The sequence below is a fragment of the Euprymna scolopes genome, chromosome 34 (assembly GCF_053919585.1).
Source record: "Euprymna scolopes isolate OS-2025 chromosome 34, ASM5391958v1, whole genome shotgun sequence".
In the NCBI taxonomy this organism is placed as follows: Eukaryota; Metazoa; Mollusca; class Cephalopoda; order Sepiida; family Sepiolidae; genus Euprymna; species Euprymna scolopes.
In genome coordinates, this window is record NC_136515.1 from 29,897,949 (window position 1) to 29,922,983 (window position 25,035).

The 25,035-nt window shown below is 29.3% G+C and overlaps 1 protein-coding gene across 1 annotated transcript in view; it reads left to right on the forward strand.

Annotated features, from left to right (window-relative positions):
• LOC145259150 (protein SDA1 homolog) overlaps positions 1 to 25,035 on the forward strand; it is a 167,055-nt gene that overhangs the window by 135,227 nt on the left and 6,793 nt on the right. Inside the window, exons 18-19 of the mRNA XM_080116859.1 lie at positions 2,814 to 3,001; positions 4,698 to 4,945. Coding sequence (XP_079972985.1) covers positions 2,814 to 3,001; positions 4,698 to 4,945 — 436 coding nt within the window. The remainder of the gene's footprint in view (positions 1 to 2,813; positions 3,002 to 4,697; positions 4,946 to 25,035) is intronic.

Sequence of the window (25,035 nt, forward strand, 5' to 3'; positions counted from 1 at the left end):
ATAAAAATGTGATACTATAGGTGAATAAACATTTTTTAAATATGAAATCACAAATGAAGTCTTCTTCTCACATTATAACTCAGAACATTTGAATAACCTTCTTTTGTCTCCTGAGTGATCTGAGGTAGGGGGAACTTCAGAAGAATTGAAAATGCTGGTATGGTAATTTCTAGATTTTATTCAATCTGGAGAATTATTTTTATTTGAACTCAAGACACATACCACACTTTGATCCTCATCTGAAGCTTGAAAAGCAACTTATTAACCAAATTCAATGTTTTTGTTATATTTTACTTAAAAAATTTTCCAAGTCTCACGTGTGTAAAGAATTACTAACAATAGCTAAAATTGATTCTTATCTTTTTTTTATAAAGATTGGTATGAAACTTGACATTATAATGGGAAAGACACTGTTTTTTAATGTTTTTATTTGCATTAAAATAATGTTTGGCATATATATTTGTTGTTTAAATGTTGTTTTAATGTTAAATATTAAATTATAATTACAAAGAAATAAGTTTTAAAGCTAATGGACATTTTAAGTTTGAGAGTTGAAACATGTGGAATGAGTCAGTTCGCTATAGTCTCCTAACCTAAAAAAAAAAGAGTCTAGTGGCAGTCCCTTTTATCAATTTTGGTAGTGTCCTCAATTCACCTGGAAGATGGCCTCTTATTGGGCAAGTTAAATGTTTGCACCAGCTTAGATTCAAAATCACATGCTGCTTTTTCTAGCACGGCAACAACATATGATATATAAAGGGATAAAAGCTACGGAAACGGTTACTTTAATGTCTCAATAAAGACATGAAGAAAGGATGTGAGCAATCTAGAAATAAATATTTAAGTTGTGATCTGGAAGTTTATACAACTGCAACCAATGATTACTAGAAACAAAGCTAGTTAGGGTTTGGGAAAGTTAGCTCTTAAAAAGAGCTGAACAAAATTTTTGTACACCTTGAATGACCAGCCAGAAAAGGAGCCTCATTCTTGATTTTCTACTAGAGTGAAAACGTTTTTGTATTCTTCTCAGTAGCCATTATAATTCAAGGGTGATAACGTAGATATAATCCAAGGGAAGTCACTCAGATAATTCTGAAGTCAATGCAGGTATACTTATCAAAAAATATGAAACACTATTTATGGTTTGATAATAATACAATTGATGCACTTAGTTATAGTCAGGGTCAAGCTGGCTTTCCTGGAGTTTATTAATCAATGATAACATAGTCATATAAATGTTGATATGATGCCTGTTTGTCATCGTATTGTTTATGATTCATACCAATTTGATGATCAAGTTGCTAGATGATGCCCATCAAAATTAAAATACATATTTTACGTATAAAAAATGTCACAAGTTATTATATAATGTCTTTTATTCAAGAAAGGCCATGTTAATTGAATACAAAATAAACATGAAAATATATGACTAGTTTTAATTTCCAACTTATTTTTGAAAATTATGTTAAGTTCCAAAGCAGTCCCCGTTATTACATTTCTCGGAAAGTTGAAATTTTGCGTCTAACGTTCATTCAAGTTTCATACAGTTCTAATGTTTTCTCTTGATTGTTACATTTGTGAAAAAAAATGTGTTGACTTTATCATTGAGGATGATATAGTTACAAGGCTTGTCTTTTCCTGGAAGTGGAATCACCAAGGACACCCTAAGCTGATTTCAGGTAATAATCTAGGTGGAATAAAAGTTTCTCACAGGATCTTCCATGGAGATTACAGCACAAAATTTAAGTGTTTATGACAGTTATGTCTAAAACAAATCCAAATGTTTCCACTTAATTTTTACTTGAAATGCAGTTGATTATTTTTATCACCATGGTTGTAATGTCCTGTGTATTCCTATATTACAATGGGTTTTGCTTATGTCAGCCTCTTATTTTATTTCCATGCTTATCATGTTTATAGAATATTTCTCTCATCTTATTTTTTATTTTTCAAAAAATTGCAAGTTAGAAATAAAGTGAACCACTTTTTAATACTTTCATATTTGTTTTGTAAAGATATTAAATATTAGTTTATTGTGTTGGTTTTATTTAATTGGTAATGCGCATATGCAAAGCTAGATATGTAAGGAAAGTGTTGATTTTGTTATCTTAATAATACTGTTATATTAAATATTATTTGGAGTAATTAATGAAAATAAAATAGTAAATCAAGCAGTATTATTATTATTTATAACCATAGATATCAATGGTTAGACATGTAAAATGAAAAAAAATGTGATATATCTGGAAAATCGGTTATTGGAATCCATAAAATAAACAAATGAAAATCTCTATAGCATCCGTGAAGAGATGGGACGGTCACTTCTGTCTTTAGAAATATAGCATTAAAAAATAATTTACACTTCATAACATCTAATAATAATCGATGATTAACTGAAAATTAGAAAAGTATGTTATGTAGAGATTTAAGGAAGGAATAATTTAGAGTTCATTTTATGCATCAGGTTGCTAAAGTTTGGAGATAAAATTGCAAAACCTTTATTTTTTTATATAAAGTTTTTAAGATTACATTTTTACTTATTTCAGTAAGGAAAAATGTATTCTTTTTAACATTACTCTTACTCTTAAAGGGAAAAAATTAATTGAAATGAATTCAAGCCAATAACATAATGGGGGGAAACTAACAAAAAATAACCTACCCCGAATTAAATAACAATATCTCAGATAAATTGCTATTTAGACCTGACTTTATAAATGAAAAAGAATTAAAATTTTCTCCTTTACATTTAAAGAATTTTGCATTGTTTTTAAAAATGAATGCAATCTCTTAAACAATTTTTTTTAATTTTCTAGAATTTGGTTTCATTGATGAAATAATTAAGCAAACCGAAGAAGAGGAGCAGGAAGAAGAAAAAGAAGATGATGAAGATGAAGATAACGATGGCTGGGAAGTATGCAGTAGTGATGAAGAAATAGATGGTTGGTCTGATAATGATGATGGTTGGATAGATGTAGAACACTCCGATAAGGAAGAGACAAAAGTAAGCTTTTTATTTGTTAATTTTGGAGTAATTATATTATTTCCCCTTTTGAATAAATGTTTGTAATCATATTATTTCCCTTTTTTAATAAATGTTTGTAAAAGAATGAATGATATTTGCTACCGGAATAGTAGCAGGAACTCATTATGAAGTGAGCAACCAACAGAAAAGATTGTTTGGAAGAAATAGCTTACCTTGTAGATTTGTATTAGCTGTTTTCACTTGTGAAGTATTTCTTCATTCGAATCTCCAGAGAATATGCAACATTTTGGGACCTCGCAATGGTTTTTTTCATATAGTGAACCCTACCCACCCACTGATGTGCACCCGTATTATCTGACTTGGACGAAGTATGAATAATAGTTTAAAAAGGTTTGCATATACAAAAGCAAAACACGCTTGACCTTCATATACAGCATTCTGTAAACAAACGTAAATCGAGTTGTTCATTATTTTGTGATGGCAAGATTTATGTTTTTAATGTAGGGTGTGTGTTTTTATACAAAACCTTTTAATAAAACTTTAAAGAAAACTTTTTAATGAACAAATGAGAAATAATTATTTTACATTTTAATAGTTATATTGTTTTTGGTAGGCTTTTTAATTTTTAACTCTAAAAAAATGTGTTTTCAATATATGAATAGGGAAACGATATTTTAATAAAAAGGGTGAAGAAGTAAAGAAAATATTTATTAAGGTAGGATATATAGGGGGGATATTTTCTTATTGCCTCGGTCTAAAAAGATTTCTCCTTCACTGACCACCGATAGGAGAGATCAGCATCTTAAATTTTCAATTATTATATCGGTTATTATTATTATTGAAACACTTGAAAAGGTGGATCGCTTCAAGTATCTTGGTTCCTTTATAACTGCAATAGGCCAAGGGGAGGAAAACATCCTCAACTGCATCAGCAATACTCACACCACCTTCTGTCAACTTCAATTACGGCTCTGATCTCGAAAAGAAATAAAGCTGAACACCAAAGTTACAATCTACCAGGCCTTCATCGGCACCATTCTCCTTCATGGCTGCGAAACTTGGCCTGTACAGACAAGTGACCTACGAAAACTTGAGTCTAGTCTAGTCACTCTGATGAGCTGCGATACAGCAAAACTGTGTGGATGACTGTATATATATATATATATATATATATATATATATATATATATATAACATGCATCACTATATATGTATGTATGTATAACATATGGATGACTATGTATGTATGTATAAGATATGGATGACTATATATATAGGTATGTATCACATATGGATTGCTATATATGTATGTATGTATGTATGTATCACATATGGATGGCTATATATATATATATATGTATAAATTCCTCTTTGCATATTTTTTGTTTTAATCAATAATCTTGTGTTAAAAAAATCTTACAAGATATATCTCATCAGTTAAACTTTAAAAATATTCTTTTAAAAGTTATTCTTTCACCATCTTTTATCCAATTTATTTTTTAAATTATTTACATTGAAACTAGTTATACTAAAATTGTTTATGTATATCATTTCATAAATTATTTACTATTAGTTATATTATCCTGTATAGTTTGGGAGTCATATTACTTTTCATTTTTTGTTTCGCAATTTTTTTTAAAGCTCTCTATTACAAGTTATTAAATAATGTTAAAGAATAAAAAAAATGCTCATTCTTCCATTTTCGTTTTTGCAGGAAACTCCTACGCTTACAAAAAGTGGAGAGAGTAAAAAGAATAAAAAAACGAACAAATTGCAATCGGCAAAAGTACAAGTTAGTCTTGAAGAAAAGAAGAAAAAAGCCCAATTTGTATCTGACCAGAAAATATTCTCTCAGGCTGATTTTGAGAAGATCAACAAAGCAATGGTACTGAAGAATCTGGATCCAATTCAACGCAAACGCAAACGAGATGAACAAGCTCTTGAAGAAGAAATGAGGGAACGGTCAGTCGGTTTCTTTTTTCATTTATAACAAATGTCATAGTCTTTGAATTTACCTACAAACAGATTGATTTTTAATTATAGCCAGGGAAGATCAAAAAAGTATTGATGGATAGAAAACTAAATATGAACTTTGAACATATAAAATAAAATATTTCTGTATCTTATTGCTGGCCAATATCTGGTCTGAGCCAATCTCAGTGAACATTTCCACATTTCTGTGTTATGTTCATTTAAAGATTTGTATCAATCCTCAACTTTGAAAGTCACAAGAACTATCTTTTATATAGAAGACCTCATACTACAAAATGACCACTTATCTAAGAACATCCTCCAAACATAACTAAGAAATTCATCTCAGTTTTAGCCTTTTCCTCATTAACTTTGTTTTTTTTTGTTTTTGTTTGTTTTTTTACTGCATATCAAGTTATTTACTACCAAATTCAGTAGTTTTTATGCTTTGAGTTCTTTATATATTAAAATATTTATTCATAGTGTTTGTTTGGTTGTTTTGTTGAGTGAAATTGTTGTCAATGCAGAATCCAGTAATTTTGAAAAGTTTTTATGCTTTAAGTTCTTTATATATTATATCTATATTCACAGAGTTTTTGTTTTGTTTCCCATTAGCTACTGATATGTTTGATTGGTTGTTTTACAGCATATCAACCCCTTTCAGGTCATTTACTGCTGAATTTAGGAAAACATTTTTATGCTCAGGTTCATTATATTTTCAAATATTTATTCATTGATTGTTTTGGTAGAATAAAATTATTGGTTTTTGCTTTTTGATTGTGCAGAATACGATTGAGTTTTGCAAAGAGAAAGTTAAAAACAATAACATCAATGTTTCGGGCATAATGTTTTAAATCAACTGCTAGATTTAAGGGTGGTTTATATGAAGTATATTTAAATTCATACCAAAGAGATGAAAATCCTTTGGTGAAATTTTAACCATAGTTTTCATGAATTTTTTTTTTTTTTTTTTTACATAGGCATCACCATTTATCGAGGCCACTCGAGGATAAGGGTTAAAGAGTGTACAGTAGAAATTGGACAATATAGTAATCGTTAGTAATGGAAATTTGGTAAATTTGTTAACTTATATGGAACAGCTTATCAAAAACTTGTTTACATTAGACTTGAAGACAACCATATTGGAAAGCAGGAAAACGGAAGACAATTCCACAGGCGTGCAGTTCTAAGAAAGAAGCTTTGCTCATGGAATCTATGTTTAGGTTTAGGCACAGATAAAGAGTTGGGGAAATTAGTGATAGTGTTTTCTGCTAGACGGGTGTTTCTTGTGAAAGTTTGGCGAGAGGGGACCATAGATTGGAGCTCAGCCGAGCACTTGCCATGAAAATAACGATAAAGCAGAGACAAACTCGCAACATCTCTTCTGTGAGAAAGAGGTTGCAGGGAAGCAAAAAGGACGTCTCCTATGAGGCTACAAAGTCTATTTTGAACTCTATCAAGGCAGGATAAGTCCGTTCTAGCAGCTCCTGCTCAAATGTGGCAACAGTACTCCATCCTTGGACGTACCTGGCTCTTATATAGATAGAGAATTGCATCAGCAGTGAGATATCTACTGGATAGATCGATAGAATCAATAAATATTTTCAAAATTTCAGTTTCTTTGTAGTATTATACATTATAAATGTTTATTTATAATATATTATATAATATTTATAATATATTGTAAATATTATATAATACATTATAAATAAACATTTATAATATATTATATAATGTTTATAATATAGTTATAAATAAAATTTACCTTACCCTCCTCAAATGGTACAAATTTTCTTAACTTTCATTGGTCACCGAAACTGTCGTTTCCTCACCGATTTATGAAAAATAATATTTTTGTGTGACAGATCACAATTATAACAAGTGAACTATCATAAATCTATCCCGTTGACATTTGTGTGTGTTGTATTTTCATCTTTTGTGCAATGTTCATAATCTACCTATGAAGTTCTGTTGTCGGTCGTCACTTTGTTTAACGTTTTCCCTATTTGAGGAGATGTGTGTGTGTGTGTCAATTCTGACAATGGTGAATATGATGTTATATGGAATTATGATATCAGGAATGACCAAGTTAGCAACATCTCTCCTCATCAAGACTGTTTAGAAAAAAATGAAGCTTTATATCATACCAGCCATTGTCTAAGACCTGAGCAAAGAACATAAAATAAGTTTTTAAAAAATTTTTAAGTGTGTGTAATTTTTTGTTTTAAAACTGCTGTCTGTCTATCATTTTAATTTTAAACACACTAACTGTTTCTCTAATTCATGTGAGAAGTTTTGTAATTGTTAAAATATAATAGAGAGAAAGAATAATCATCAATCAACCGTTTGACCTAGTTTCAGTGTTGTTCTGTGAACATTTACTAGTAAGAATGAAGCAAATCATTTTGTACCACTCTCCTGCATGCATTAAATTGGTCAGTAGTAACCACAAGCAAATTAATATTAGTAATAGTTTTTTACCATAATCAGCTCAAGGATTTAACATTCTGCCCTCCGTTCATACTGTCAGTTCTTTAAATGTAATTTTTTAGATGAGATACAAGTATGTACTTTGTATTCATGTATGAAAAATTATTTAAGTTCAATAAAGAAATGCATATATTGAAATCATTTTAAATATGGTAATAATATCTGTTGAAATCATTTTAAATATGGTAATAATATCTGTTGAAATCATTTTAAATATGGTAATAATATCTGTTGAAATCATTTTAAATATGGTAATAATATATGTTCGGAAATGAATATACTTTCAAATGAATTAATAAATATTAATGTACATTATATATTTTAAGAGCTTTAAGCAAATAAAGTGATAAAAATGTGAACGTCATAAAATGGCGTTTTTGGTAAGGTTTTATAATGACCCTCCCTGTTTTCTAAAGGCCCGTACCATGATTGTATGAAGAATTTCGTTATGAAATTTGGGAACCAATCAGAAGAGGTGTTAATCTTAATACTGTTAAGTGTCCGAAATATTTTTGACCATTTCTTTTTGTGTTAAAAATAAGACTTTAATATGACGAGTATCAAACATTTTGAAAAAAAATTTCATCGGACATTCTTTTTACTATCTTTATCAATTAAAAGTATTATTTTATGTTTAGTAGGACCACGGTAATTGATAATAATTTAAAAGGACCTACCTGAAAAAAATGTTTATTTTTCGAGTTTGGTCAAATGAAGTTAGTATTAGTAGCAGCAGCACTGCAGCAGTTGTAGTATTAGTCATAGCACAGTATAAACAACACGCATTCTTTAATTTTTATTCATGAACGAATTAAGAAAAACATGAAAATATGAATATAAACGTTCTGTATGTTTAATTAGAGAATGTTATCAGAATAACATTAGTTTAGAATTATTCGGTTTTCAGAATGTATAATAACAACAATCCCAACCAATTCGGCATTATGAATCCATTATAATTTCTCACATTTCTAGTCAAATTTAAAAACATGGTTAAAAAAACAAAGTAAACTTTTGTAGATATATAGCTTGCATGCACTTTTATTCATTGCATTAGTTTTGAACAGAGAATTACAACAATGTTTTACTGCGAATAGCCACAAATGTTTTTTTCAAAATCAAAAGATGTATGAAAATCTTGTTTGTATTACTATACACATAGATTTGAAAAAGTTGTCAAAAAACAAATATATAACAAATAAATGTTATCAAAGGCAAGATAAGTTACTTTTCTACCTAACTGGATATATTTTTAGTGTTTATATTTAATGTAACCTGTTTATTCAGCTCGAAAAACATAGTGTTTACCAATGTATTTGAAAATTTAAAATGGCGACCGACTCTTTAAGGCAGTAAGTTTGGGAAAATGAGTTATAAATAAAAAAAAAACAGACAAAATACTGTTAGAAATTCACTCAATATATGTTACCGTGACATAGGCGGATATATATTCGGCAGGTTTTTAACAGTATTTTGTCTAGTTTTTTATTTTTAACTCATTTTCCCAAACTTACCATGTGAAAGAGATAGTCGGCCGCCATTTTTAACTTTCCAATACATCGGTAAGCACTGTATGTTTTTTGAGCTGAATAAACATGTTACATTAAATAAAAACATGCTTTGCATAACATTTATTTGGTATAATTTTATTTTTTTTATTTTTTGGACAACTTTTTCGTACTTCTATGGTAAGTAATACAAACGCACAAATAGTGTTGACTGTTGAGCATTTCCTGAGAACAAGACAAATGTCAGTTAGTTGACACTTAAATATTTGAAGTCTTGATAATGACTTAAAAATAAATAGTAAAACAAAATACTGTTAGCAACCCACCTACTAAAGTTTTGTGTGGCAAGTCTCCTCCTAAAACACTCTTTAACCCTAACAATAACACTAAGTTCGAGTGGCAAGCCCCCCCCCCCCAACAAAATACCTCTGTAAGCCACATACAAGCGTCTAAAACAAACAAACAAACAAAAAATAGATCCTTCCTTAAAGAAAAATGCACATAAAAATAAATTTGTTAACTGTCCTAAAATGCTGGAAATGGTGAATTATTTTACATTACATTTTTGTGAAACTAACCGCCCCCCCCCCTCTAATATTGTTTTTGTTTCTGTCAAGTCTTCAGTATGTTCACACATAATTTTCCTTAGCCCTACAATTAATTCAATGTCCGAATGGCAACCCTCCCCATATTTTCATTGCATAGAAACCTTCTTAAAACCACACATAATTGTCTTCTTTTTTTTTTTTTTTTTTTTTTTTTTTTTTACAAAGGCATCACCACATTATCAAGGCCCAGAGGCCACTCAAGGATAAGGGTTAAAGAGTGTACAGTAGAAGTTGGTCAATATAGTAATCATTAGTAATGAAAATTTGGTAAATTTAATAACTTATATGGAACGGCTCATCAAGAACTTATTTACTTTAGACTTGAACAAAACCATATTGTAGTCAGCCGGAAAGCAGGAAAACGGAAGACAATTCCACAGGCGTGCAGTTCTAAGAAAGAAGCTTTGTTCATGGAATCTACGTTTAGGTTTAGGCACAGATAAAGAGTGGGGGAAATTATTGATAGTGTTTACAGCTAGACGAGTGTTTCTTGTGAAAGTTTGGCGAGGGGGGACCATAGATTGAAGCTCAGTTGAACACTTTCCATGAAAATAACGATACATCAGAGACAAACTCGCAACATCTCTTCTGTGAGATAGAGGTTGCAAGGAGGAGAAAAGGACATCTCCTACGAGGCTACGAAGTCTATTTTGGACTCTATCAAGGCAGGACAAGTTCTTTCTAGCAGCTCCTGCCCAGATGTGGCAACAGTATTCCATCCTTGGACGTACCTGGCTCTTATATAGATAGAGAATAGCATCAGCAGTGAGATATCTACTGGATCGATAGAAAGATCCCACCATTTTTCCAGCGGCCTTGGCAACAGATTTGATATACGTGTTCCATTTAAGATCAGGAGTAATGGTCAAGCCCAGAAGCTTGTCAAAACTTGAGGCCTCCTGAAGACGAGAGCCATTCATTTCAATTGATGACAAATGTGGATTAGAATGTTGATGATGTAAAGAGAGAAGCTTGGTTTTAGATGCATTAAAAGTAACCAGCCACTCCTTTCCCCATTGTACTACGTGCTCAAGATCAGAGGAGAGAGAATTGGAGAGAACTTGCTCGTTTACTGTCTTAGATGTGGTACCATAAATGGTAGTGTCGTCAGCATAAATGTCTACAAATGATGTAAGGATATGATTTGGAAGATCATTAATGTAGATCAGGAAAAGAGTTGGGCCCAGGATGGATCCCTGAGGGACACCGGCATTAATATTGTGAGCTTCTGATTTTTGCCCCTCAACTACTACTCTTATGAATCTATCAGAAAGAAATGATTTAATAATTGAGAAGACTTTTCCAGCTATACCATAGCTAGCGATCTTATGAAGTAAACCTTTATGCCATACCCTATCAAAGGCTTTAGATATGTCAAGAGCAATTGCCCTAGAAAGATTGCCACCGTCGAGAGATTTGCTAATCCTATGCGATATAACTGTAAGGACATCTGCTGTAGATCTAGCAGAACGGAAACCATATTGAGTGTCACTAAGAAGGTTATTTTTGTTGAGATGTTTGATTACTTCTGTATTTAATACAGATTCTAGCAACTTACTCATGACGCACAGGAGACTTATTGGCCTGTACTGAGAGGGGGATGAGCGATCACCTGAATTCTTAAATACAGGGCATACTGATGAGATTTTCCAGGGAGATGGGAAACTATTCTCCTTAAGACAACGTTTAAACAGTTTTGTAAGTATGGGCGCTAGTTCAGGTTGAAGTTTTTTGAGTACTATGATTGGAATACCATCAGGGCCAGTTGCTTTACTGGAATCAAGGTTTTTGATTAGTTTGGCAACATCACGTACAGATATACGTATATCACATAGCGTGTTTTCTGATACAAGAGGAAATATTGGGGGTTGGCGGTCTTGGTCGCAAAGGGTAGAATTAGCTGCAAAGTTCTTGACAAAGAGTTTGGCTTTGTCTGATGCTGACGAGATTACCTCAGATCCATTGATAATAGTTGGGATGGAGCACACGCTTCTGTTCAGGATTCTGTTTGCTATTTGCCAAAACTGGTGGGAACCAAGCCGCTGCTCAGCTACTTTGGACTTAACAGATTGAGCATACAACTTTCTTGCGTTCCTTATTACTTTCTTACAATGGTTGCTGGCAGTCCTGAAAACGGCTTTAGTTTCCATACATCTATTACGTTTGAAGCAGTGGAAAAAGTGATTTCTGTGCGCAATGGCAGCAGCACATTCTGGAGAGAACCATGGCTGGCTGTTAGGTTTTTGCTGAAACTTTTTAGAGGGTATGAAATGGTCAATACCTACAATTAACCATTCAGTTAGGTCTAATACTATAGAGGACACATCCTTTTTAAACATGGAATGCAGAGGTAGATCAGATATAAATGTACGGAAGCTATCCCAGTCAGCCTTAGTGTATCGATATACTGTACGATGAAGAGGTACGTCTGGGGACTTATTACATTTCATTTTTATCTTAAAAAAAATAAAACAAAAAGCATACAGGATTTATCTCCCATAAAAAAAAAAAACAGTTAACTGCCCTAAAACGTTAGAATGACCTGTAATGGGGAATTATTTTACATTAAATTCTAAAATAAATCATTAAAGTTTTTCATGGCATTTCATACATAATTGCCTAAAAAGGTAGAATCACATTTTGGAGGGGTAGTCAGAAGGAGTTGAGTGGGGTTAAACAGAAGGTGTTAATCTCCAATAATACCAAAGAAATATTTCAATATATTCATTTTTAAATGGTCCTATGTTTAGATTTAAGTTTTTTGTACATAAAGCACATTCCAATTCAACTTTGAGTTCTCCAACTTCTTTTCTGTTTATGGATACATGGCATTTTTAAGGAATTGCAGCATATTTATGCACATTTACTGCAGATTATTTGGAAACCATAAACTTTTGGATATTTTCAGTTGCATATTCTGATTCTTTGTACAAAAATACACTTATATGGTAAATTTCATTGCTTAGTCTTGTGTTTTAACAAAGATATGACATTTTTACTGAAAAAGTAGTGTAAAAAATGTGACAAAACGCATATGGTCTTAAAGAGGAGAAAATATCCAAACGTGTGAGGCACAAAAATAACTTTCTTAATTTTAATCAGATTTTAAAAATTTAAAAAGATTCTTTCTTAGCTCATCAAGCTCTTTCTATGTAATACCAATATTGAAATTTTTTAAGCTATTTCAATTTTTTCATGTGTATTGCTAGTTAATCAACCGAGGACCACATCACTATATAAAAGCATGTATCTATGGATGCACAGTTGAGAGTCAAAAAGATAAAAAGGATATGCTATTGTCCTAACCCTAGTAATAATATCTATTGAAATCATTTTAAGTATGGTAATATCTATTGAAATCATTTTAAGTATGGTAATATCTATTTGTTGTGGTCCTGGTTAGGGTTACAATATTAAGGCAAAAGAGTTCTGGTATTCACTACAAGCAGTTAAACTGCATGTGTGCTCTCTGCTTGACAGCAGAAATGTCTGTCTTACATAGAGCCAGACAAATCCATATTATCATGAATATATATTGCTGCAGAACACCCCCCTTCTGAAGATTTATTTCCCCAAAATATAATTTTTCTTTCTTGGGTTGACCTCCAAGGGGTCCATCAGTTTCTTTTTCTGCCGGAACACCATATTTTGGTACTAGTTTGAGGGGGTTCCATGTCAAATGTGTCATACAGTAGGTTCAACATCTCTTCTTCTGGTTGAGTTTCACTTAACTTGTTCAAAGTGCATTTGTGTATCTGCTTCAAGTGTTTCTTATGCATAGAATCTGGTCTTTCCACCATGTAGACCCGATGGCCGATCCTGTTCTTGATTGTTCCTTGCTCCCAGAAAGTATTCTTATCTTTGTGCATTTGGAAGAATATTTTTTCTCTCGGCACATAATTCTTCTTGGGAGCAGTTGTCTTTGCAGGTTTTACCTGTTTTGGCAATAATTTGTCAAAGACTGGCCATATTTTTCTTACAAACATCACTTCCGCCAGAGACATCTGGGATGGCATATTTGTTAGGCATTATTCAGTACATCTGAGAAATTGTTGCAACGATTTTTCGGATTGAGTTTCCTTTGCTTTCTTCAAAGCGTCCACAAATCTTTCGGCCTGTCTGTTTGATCTGAGGTTGTAAGTCGGAGTTTTGATGTGGTCCACTTGGAAGTCCTCCATGAACTCTTTTAAATCCCCAGATGTAAACTGAGTGCCATTATCTGACACTAAACAGTTGGCCCCTCCAAACCGTGCAAATAACTCATGAAGAGTTTTTATCATGAAGTCAGTAGTTGGGCTTTTGCAAGTTAAGACTTCAGGCTATTTAGAGAAGTTGTCCACTATTATGAGGTAGTACTATCCATCAAGCGGTCTCGCATAGTCCACATGTATCCGTGACCATGGGCTAAATTGAATTGATGGCACTTTAGCAACTAGTGCAATCCTCTGCATGCTTTCACCTTTTCTTCTTGTCCATGTTTTTCCAGTACACATATGAACGCATTAAACTTTTCATTCTGGTAGCGCCAGGATGTCCTGTGTGAAAATCCCTTAAGATTTTTTGGGGAGGATCTCTGGAACAACTGCTCTCTCCCGATATACCTGCTTGCATGTTGAGAAAATCTCTGCTACTTGTTCATCAGTCTGAATTTTTTCCTTAGTTTCTCTTATAAAATCGTCGCTTTTGGCTTCATTCCATATATCGCCCAGAGTAATAGGAAGTTCTTTCAGTGTTGCATAGGATCAAACTATAATCTCTCTCTGATCACAGTGATGCGATCACCGAGTTTTCACCATTCCTTGGTATTAATTGGCATAGCTCATCTGTGTGTCCTAATTTCTTTGACGGAAAAAACTCCATATCAAAGTTGTAATTTAATAGGATTGTTCCCCATCTTTGGAGCCTGTTTGCCATATGTGTAGATAGCATTACAAGCGTATGCTGTATTTTCATGGACATCGGCAATATTACATACCTAATGTGCTTTAACAAGTCATATCTTTTTTATTTGTGGGTCAATTTTTAAAAGAATTACATTGATGAAAAGAGAATAAGCATTCCAACGATGTTAATTTATTTTGCTTTTATACGTTCAATGTTTTTATGCTCCAAGTTAAAAATGAAAAAACAGTAAAAAGTGATGACAGCAAAATGTTTTCAATGTTTACGTTTCATACGTTACGTTTAGATACATATGCGCAGGGTCAAATTTGATTGGATATGACTGATATTTTACAGAAGTCCATCTCTACTGGACTTTGATTTTTATTTTTACGACCACAGGAAGCTAAGTTACGACCGAGCAAAGTTGACGAAGAATATTTCAAAATTGATAAGATAATCAGTATATATCATCCATTTTCATATAGGTAATAGTTTCATAATTATTTTCATATATAATATGTAAATATTTGATAATTATTAATTGTGCGGAAATTTCTTTAAAATGTTATCTTTTATCGAAATTACAGAATATAGAATTTAATGGGAAAATGACTCGCTGACTACAGTCAGTGTATTAACGAGTTCCGTTGTATTAGCTTAAAAATAGAAAACTGTTTTTCTGGTTTCAAAACGAAAGCAGAAAAATGTTTCATTTTTTTATTCTGAATTTGTCAATTTAAAAAAATTATTTTCAAGTTTTTCAAATTTGATTTCCAAACAATACTATTTTGTTGTTTTTAGTACACGTGTTTCTTTTATCATTGTATTTATTACTTCTTACTTGTACTTAAGGTAGAATTGTGTTTTTTAGTGGTAAAAAATAAATAAATAAAAGGTACTTGTGCACTTATGCTGAAATAATGTTATTATTTAGAAACCCATTCTTAACATGGGGAGGGAAGGGTATTTTGTTAACTATTCTGTACTTTCATCTAACAAAAAAAAAGATATTGTGAAACTTGAATTTAACTTAAAAATACTATCTGAAAAAATAGCATGGTAACGTAAGTGCATAAGCACCCAAATCAATATTACCAAAGGCAAGATAAGTTACTCTTCTATCTAGTTGGATAAATTTGTAGTGTATTTATTTAATGTAAAATGTTTGTTTATTTCGAAAATTAGTGTTACACAAGCAGAAGAAAACTAACCACGTGATATCTCATGTCTTTGAAATCTCGGCAATGACTTAAAAATATACAAAATACTGTTAGAAACCCAACCAATAAATGTCCTCCTGACATTGGGTGGGTTTCTAATAGTATTTTGTATACTTTTTGTCAAGACCATTTTATCGAATCTGTAAAACAAAACTTTTTTTTTTTTTTTTTTTAGCTGAGGATATCTAATTAATAATAACAACATTAATAATAATAATAATTAAGTGGTTCGAAAAAGAATTTCATTGTGATGCATTTTGTAAATTTTTACCTTTTTTTTCACCTTAACATTTTTCTTTAAAATGACTACCTCTAAAGGTTTTCGGGTATGCTGAAAATGAATATTGTATTTAGATTTTCTGCAAATAAGTAGCTTTCCAGATATTAAGCAATGTCATTTCTTATGTTATTGCTGGTGGCCATCTTGGTACACGTGTTTGCGCATAGTTTCTCATAGTTGCACGCTCCAAGATGGTCACTAGTGATAACATAAGAAATGACATTGCTTAATATCTGGAAAACTACTTATTTGCAGAAAATTTAAATGCGATATTCGTTTTCAGCATACCATAAAACGATAAAAGAAATCATTTTAAATGTTACGGTGGAAACAAGGTAAAAAATTACCGTTTTATTTCTTTGTTTACATAGTTGAATTTTCAGTAAAACAACAGAATAGAAATGATAAAAATTATTATCAACTGGTGAATATATAGTTGTTGTTTATCAGGATTCCTGGTATTGTGGAAGCTACATTCGAGGATTCATGTAGAGTACGATTTATGGTTGCATCTCAGAAAATAGGGGTATATTTTGGACTAGATAGGATTTACAAAATTGAAAATTGGACTGGTCTCAAAATGCATAAGTTCTGATCGACTATGGGAATTTGCATCTTTTATAGAAATCCAAAATCTATATGAAAATTTTTCTCCAATTTATTTCCAAGATTAATTCATATCTACTCAATTTTTTCTTTTTTTTTTTAGGCATTCAATGGCTACACCTCAGATTAAGCTCTCCTTTGGTGGGGAGGCAATAAGGCTATATTTAAGTACCAGTATAATACTTAGTTTTGTTCCTAAAGAGACGCACACTGTATGATACCATGCGCCAGTTTAAAAAAAATTGAAATTTGTACATCTTTATAATTCATGGCTTATGGTAAAGAGATACATCAGATTTGATTACATAATCAGAAAGAGCACACAATTTTACATAATAGTAACAAGTTTCATGAGAATAGCTTAAAAAAAAAATATATAATCAAATTTCTTGAAATGTTGAGGTCCGTAAATTAGCCCACTTTTATTTTAAAGAAAAATGTCCACGGAAAAGCATAAATTTTAGCACTTAAAATTCTTATAACTTTTGAACTACTAATGGTATTTGCATAATTCAAACAGTTTTAAGCATCTTTTACATAGCTCTTTTCATGTAAATTGATAAAATAACAATTATCTAAAAAGAAAAAAATCAACTTGTAATGCTAGTGTAGGCAACCCTTTCTTTGAGCCAAAGATAGAGATCAGTGGCTTGTGGTCCGTTTAAAGTTTGGAATGTCATCCATAAAAACATCTGTGAAATCTTGTTACCACGCAAATGATGCTTAAGAATTCTTTCTCTATCTGGGAATAATTCCTTTCCACAGGTAGTAGAGTTCTCGACGCATGTGCTATCGGTTTCATAGAACCGTTGGAAATTTTATGCAGGATACACATGCCAATTCCATATGCACTCGTGTCACTTGTGACGATAATGTATAAATTTGGGTTGTAGTGAGTCAGGTATAGTTCCAATGTGAGAACCTTTTTAGCCTTTCAAATGCCATCTTGTATTCCGTGGTCCAGTTCCAAACCTTGTCCTTCCTAAGTAGTTCATTTAAAGGTGCTCGCAATATGTGCATATTGGGAATGAAAGCTTGATAGTAATTAGTTAAGCCTAAAAACTTTGCAGTGTTGTTATGTTGTGTGGCTCGGGCATACTTTTTATTGCTATGGACCTTTCTGGATTGGCCCATCTATCTATTATCTGCTCAAGGTATTTTATTTGGTTTAGGAAAAATTCACATTTGGTCTCTGTGTGAAGCCATACTCATCGTTTCGAACACCTGTAAAACATGATTTTTATATTGCTCTATAGATTCACTTTTCATTAGAATAGCGTCCAGGTATTCGATGGAAAAATCAAGGCTGCTCAACATCATTTTAATTATTTGTTGAAAGATAGCTGGTGTGACCTTGATCCCGAAAGCTAACCTATTGAACTTTAATAGTCCCTTGTGAGTGGTAATGCACAGGAGTTTTGAGCTTTCTTCTTTAAAAGATCTATTTTGGAGAATATTTTCCCTCCATTTAGTTTCATAAGAACTTCCTCAGGACTGGTGCCAGGTAATGATGGTCCTTAAGTGCAGCATTCAACCCAGTCGAGATGTCTGCACATAATATTTGATTTTTTTTCTTTACATACATGATGGGGGGCAGCCCACTCGCTGTAGTTGACTGGGGTCAAAATTCCTGCTTTGACGAGGCTGTCTAGTTCTACATCAATCTTTTATATAGAGGCAAACAGTATACTGCGTTTCTTTTTGAAGACTGGAGTGGCATTGTCTTGTAACTTTAACTTCACCTCCATTTTTGTACAGTGGCCTAGTTTGTCCACAAAAACATTGGGAAACAACTCCTTCAGGTTTTTCTTTAGTTTTTCAGCTTCTCCTGTAAGATTGTTCAACCTTTGACAAAAATTGCTAATGGGCGAGTCCCAGAGTTCAAATTTTTGGATCCAGTCTGTTCCAAAAAGGTTATTAGTATTTTTTTATACAAACATCTTGAGATTCAGTGTTTTTCCCTTTAACGTTACATTAGTGGTAACCTGTTTGGAGAGTAATATTTTTAATTACTTCATACCTTTCTAATGTATACTAAACATGCCTCTTCTATATTTTTGGAGTCTTGTGTCTCTGAGATGATTCTTTAGCATTCCTCAGTCAATTGTTGAAGGGTTATGTTTGGTTCCTTTTCCAATCTGTTTATTGTCCAGCGTCTGAGTTTAGCGCCCTTGATTGACACTAAGCCTTGAATAAAAATCAAGATCTTAAAGTTATCAGCTGTCAATGAGGATAGTCCAAAGTCGTCACAGTGTCTATTTATGACTGAAGCAAATGTGGTGCAATCTTGGTCTTCCTTGCTGGTCATCTCCATCTTTTATGAAATAAACTGATTTTTTAACAATATAATTCCATCAAAGATTTCACTGTCTCGTCGAAAGACAATTCGCTTGTCTGTTTAGGGACAATGTAGTCCACAAACTTATGTTCCATAGCTCCCAATTTTTGTAATAAAAGACGAACCTTCATCTGCTCACTCGATGACTTGCAATCTATCTAGTTAATAGTTTCACTTTTTTATTTATTGCTTTAGTTAATAGTTTTAATTTTTTATTTATTACTTTAGTTAATAGTTTTAATTTTTTATTTATTACTTTAGTTAATAGTTTTAATTTTTTTTATTTATTGCTTTAGTTAATAGTTTTAATTTTTTATTTATTGCTTTAGTTAATAGTTTTAATTTTTTATTTATTGCTTTAGTTAATAGTTTTAATTTTTTATTTATTGCTTTAGTTAATAGTTTTAATTTTTTATTTATTACTTAAGTTAATAGTTTTAATTTTTTATTTATTACTTTAGTCAATAGTTTTAATTTTATATTTATTGCTTTAGTTAATAGTTTTAATTTTTTTATTTATTGCTTTAGTTAATAGTTTTAATTTTTTATTTATTGCTTTAGTTAATAGTTTTAATTTTTTTATTACTTTAGTTAATAGTTTTAATTTTTTATTTATTACTTAAGTTAATAGTTTTAATTTTTTATTTATTACTTTAGTTAATAGTTTTAATTTTTTATTTATTGCTTTAGTTAATAGTTTTAATTTTTTATTTATTGCTTTAGTTAATAGTTTTAATTTTTTATTTATTGCTTTAGTTAATAGTTTTAATTTTTTATTTATTACTTTAGTTAATAGTTTAAATTTTTTATTTATTACTTTAGTTAATAGTTTTAATTTTTTATTTATTACTTTAGTTAAAAGTTTTAATTTTTTATTTATTGCTTTAGTTAATAGTTTTAATTTTTTATTTATTACTTAAGTTATTTATTACTTAAGTTAATAAATAAAAATATTATTTATTACTTAAGTTAATAGTTTTAATTTTTTTTTATTACTTTAGTTAATAGTTTTAATTTTTTATTTATTACTTTAGTTAATAATTTTTATTTTATATTTATTGATTAGTTAATAGTTTTATTTTTTTATTTATTGCTTTAGTTAATAGTTTTAATTTTTTATTTATTACTTAAGTTATTTATTACTTAAGTTAATAAATAAAAATATTATTTATTACTTTAGTTAATAGTTTTAATTTTTTTTTATTACTTTAGTTAATAGTTTTAATTTTTTATTTATTACTTTAGTTAATAATTTTTATTTTATATTTATTGATTAGTTAATAGTTTTATTTTTTTATTTATTGCTTTAGTTAATAGTTTTAATTTTTTATTTATTACTTAAGTTATTTATTACTTAAGTTAATAAATAAAAATATTATTTATTACTTAAGTTAATAGTTTTAATTTTTTTTTATTACTTTAGTTAATAGTTTTAATTTTTTATTTATTACTTTAGTTAATAATTTTTATTTTATATTTATTGATTAGTTAATAGTTTTAATTTTTTATTTATTGCTTTAGTTAATAGGTTTAATTTTTTATTTATTGATTTAGTTAATTGTTTTAATTTTTTATTTGTTGATTTAATTAATAGTTTAATTTTTTATTTATTACTTTAGTTAATAGTTTTAATTCTTTATATATTACTTTAGTTAATACTTTTAATTGTTTATATATTACTTTAGTTAATAGTTTTAATTTTATATTTATTGCTTTAGTTAATAGTTTTAATTTTTTATTTATTGATTTAGTTAATTATTTTAATTTTTTATTTATTGATTTAGTTAATAGTTTAATTTTTTATTTATTACTTTAGTTAATAGTTTCAATTTTTTATTTATTGCTTTAGTTAATAGTTTTAATTTTTTATTTATTGCTTTAGTTAATAGTTTTAATTTTTTACTTATTGCTTTAGTTAATAGTTTTAATTTTGTATTTATTGATTTAGTTAATAGTTTTAATTTTTTATTTATTACTTAAGTTAATAGTTTTAATTTTTTATTTATTACTTTAGTTAATAGTTATAATTTTATATTTATTGCTGTAGTTACGAGTTTAATTCTTTTTATTACTTTAGTTAATAGTTTTAATTTTTTATTTATTACTTTAGTTAATAGTTTTAATTTTTTATTTATTACGTTAGTTAATAGATTTAATTTTGTATTTATTGCTTTAGTTAATAGTTTTATTTTTTTTATTACTTTAGTTAATAGTTTTAATTTTTTATTTATTGCTTTAGTTAATAGTTTTAATTTTTTATTTATTACTTTAGTTAATAATTTTTATTTTATATTTATTGATTAGTTAATAGTTTTATTTTTTTATTACTTTAGTTAATAGTTTTAATTTTTTATTTATTACTTTAGTAAATAGTTTTAATTTTTTATTTATTGCTTTAGTTAATAGGTTTAATTTTTTATTCATTGCTTTAGTTAATAGTTTTAATGTTTTATTTATTACTTTAGTTAATAGTTTTAATGTTTTATTTATTGCTTTAGTTAATAGTTTTAATTTTTTATTTATTACTTTAGTTAATAGTTTTAATTTTATATTTATTGCTTTAGTTAATAGTTTTAATTTTTTATTTATTACTTTAGTTAATAGTTTTAATTTTATATTTATTGCTTTAGTTAATAGTTTTAATTTTTTGTTTATTACTTTAGTTAATAGTTTTAATTTTATATTTATTGCTTTAGTTAATAGTTTTAATTTTTTGTTTATTACTTTAGTTAATAGTTTTAATTTTTTGTTTATTACTTTAGTTAATAGTTTTAATTTTTTGTTTATTACTTTAGTTAATAGTTTTAATTTTTTATTTATTACTTTAGTTAATAGTTTTAATTTTATATTTATTACTTTAGTTAATAGTTTTAATTTTTTGTTTATTACTTTAGTTAATAGTTTTAATTTTTTGTTTATTACTTTAGTTAATAGTTTTAATTTTTTGTTTATTACTTTAGTTAATAGTTTTAATTTTTTGTTTATTACTTTAGTTAATAGTTTTAATTTTTTGTTTATTACTTTAGTTAATAGTTTTAATTTTTTATTTATTACTTTAGTTAATAGTTTTAATTTTATATTTATTACTTTAGTTAATAGTTTTAATTTTTTGTTTATTACTTTAGTTAATAGTTTTAATTTTTTGTTTATTACTTTAGTTAATAGTTTTAATTTTTTATTTATTACTTTAGTTAATAGTTTTAATTTTATATTTATTGCTTTAGTTAATAGTTTTAATTTTTTATTTATTACTTTAGTTAATAGTTTTAATTTTATCTTTGCCTGTGACTGCATTTCCAGTATTTTTTCACTGAATCGCCTTCTTTCCTCTTTCTCTTCTTCTCTTTGTTTCTGTAATTCCAAAGTCTGAGTCTGCCATAAGTGTATCATTTCAATTAGTTGCCTTGAAAGTTCTTCCACTTTGAAAAAATAGACTCACCAGACAAACCTGTGTCCAAGAAATGATAAACAGAAAACCTCCGACTTTATGAAGAAGATATTTATGAATGTTCAATTTTCCACAGAGAACAAAAGACAATTGAGAATTTATTTTAACTCTCTTGAGAAGGAAAAAAAAAACGAAGCATTTTGTTGTCCACAAAACGAATTGAAATCTTTCTGTAGCAAAAAAATCCAGTTGAGTATTCGCGTTGTTGTTTTGAATTCTCATAATGGAATAAATGCGGTTTCAATTCTTCATAGAGTTTATATACATTTTTTTTTTCCTTTTCTCATTGTTTTACCGAGAAAACAAAATCATGCAGCCTATTAACTGAGAAATTTTTGGTCCCAGTAAAAAAGGTTTTTATCAAATACATACTGTAAACCGAATATGGCTTATTGCAAAGAGGAAAAATTACAATATTTGCACAAGCGCAAAATGGGTCAGGCCCCAAGAAAAAATAATTTCTTTTTTTTTTCCTCTGTGTGATTAAAAAAAAAACTGTTCACTTTTAACAAACAGTCCAAAAATAAAGGCTTTTGGATAAAGAAAAGAAAATTCCGGGGCAAATAAAAGATGTCATTGAACGTTATAATTGAATTAGGTCAATTCTTTTTAGCAATAGAAAATGTTATATTTTTTCTATTCATGGCGTTTTGAAAAATACGCTTTTCTGAGGTGACGTCATTTTTTATTTTTTTGTCGTTAAAAACACTTTTTCAAAGAAGATAGAAAAATATGAGTCTATTGACCAGAAGTTGGTTGCTTATCCAAAGGAGATCCTTGTGGGTTCTTTTTCGAATCCTTATGTCGCCAATGTTGTGGTCCTGGTTAGAGGTCACAATATTACGGTGAAAGAGTCCTGGTGTTCACTACAAGCAGTTAAACTGCATGTGTGCTCTCTGTTTGACGGCAGAAATATCTGGCTTATGTAGGGCCAGACGAATCCAGATTATCATGAATATAGGGGTATTAACTACCTTAGAACACTATTAAAATCATTTCAAGTATTGTAATAATATCTATAAAAGTGAAATTGCCTGTGTGTCTGTGTGTGTACATTTCTCCACCAAATTACTGTCAATTTTCAGTCTACAGACTTGAGGTTTGACATAAGGAGTACTGAGATTTGGGAAAATCTTTTTAATCAGTTTTCAGCCAGAAGTTTGGCTGTCAAGGGGTCAAAGTTCAACGATTTGACCTTTGAAAACTCTACCAAACTCCTCCGTCAATTTTGGATCTAAACACTTGAAATTTTAGATGTAGGTTCCTTGGACATGGATCAAATATTTTAACTTGATTTGAGCCCAAAACAAATGTTAAGGGATCAAAATTGGGGTCAAAGTTTAAAAAACATTTGACTTCCCAGCCAATTTTTGGTCTTAACATTTGAAATTTTATATAAAGTGTATTCAGACATAGGGCAAGCTTTTTAATTGTTTTTTGGGTTTTTTTTGCTGAAAATGCGACTATCAAGTGGTCAAATTTCAAAAGATTTGACCTTTGCAATCTCTAGCAAACTATTCAGCAAATTTTGGATTTAAACATTTAAAATTTTACATGAAGGGTATTCAGATATATAGCAAGCTTTTTGATCAGTTTTTGGGCAAAAATTTGGCTGCCAAGAGGTCAAAATTGAAAGAGTTCACCTTTGCAGACTCTACCAAAATCGTTTACTAATTTTAGGTCTAAACACTAGAAATTTTAGATGTAGATTACCTGGACATGAGTCAAACTTATATATATAAAATTATGAACAGTACATAGGGTCCGAGCAAAGCTGGGCTGAACTGCTAGTATCTATTAAAATCATCTTAATATGGTAATAATATCTACTGAAATCATTTTAAGTATTGTAATAATATCTATTGAAATCATTTTGAATAAATTTAAAGTCTTTCAAAAGTTTCCCAGAAAATTAATAAGAACCCATGTGTATTTTTACAAGTTTTGAATTCCATTTTCTCATTTCAATTCTTATTTTCTAATTTCTAAATTTTAAAATTATGAAACGTCGTCTTTCATTTTTATGAACGTTCAACACAAATACAGAATATTCTTGAACTCTAATCAGAGTACTCATAATAATGTTGTTTAACAATATATATGATTATGGGATCGATTTCCAAAACTGGAGAAGTTTGTCACATATATAATTTTCATGGTTGCCCACCATGAATGCAGACTCCATGATATAATTATTATGCCGCATTGTGCATTACCTCTTCCTTTATGTCGAGATGAGTTTATTACCTGTTCAGATTTCTTCGTCTGTGAGAGAATTCAATGAGATATTACAGATATTGTTATTCCCATCCAGAGTGACTATTTTTGGTAAGCTGGATTTACCCACCCTTAAAAAAACAGTAAATATGGACATTTTTGTTTTCTTTAATCCACCTCCTCCCTCTTCACTGGTGAATATAAATTCCTTAAATCATTTAAGAAAAATGATTGTTCTTTCTATGTAGACTAGCTGAAAAGTTTATCTGGAAAGTTTTTAAGCTTATATAATTTATTAATAGTTAAAAAGATAAAAACTAAGTGCTTGATTGTGACTTCTACAAAAGTTAATGTAAAGTATTTTAAAAACCATGTACCCAACAATTTTTTAATAAGATTTTCTCTCCTTTTCTCTTTCTCTCTCTCTCATATATATATATATATATATATATATATATATATATATATATATATATATATAT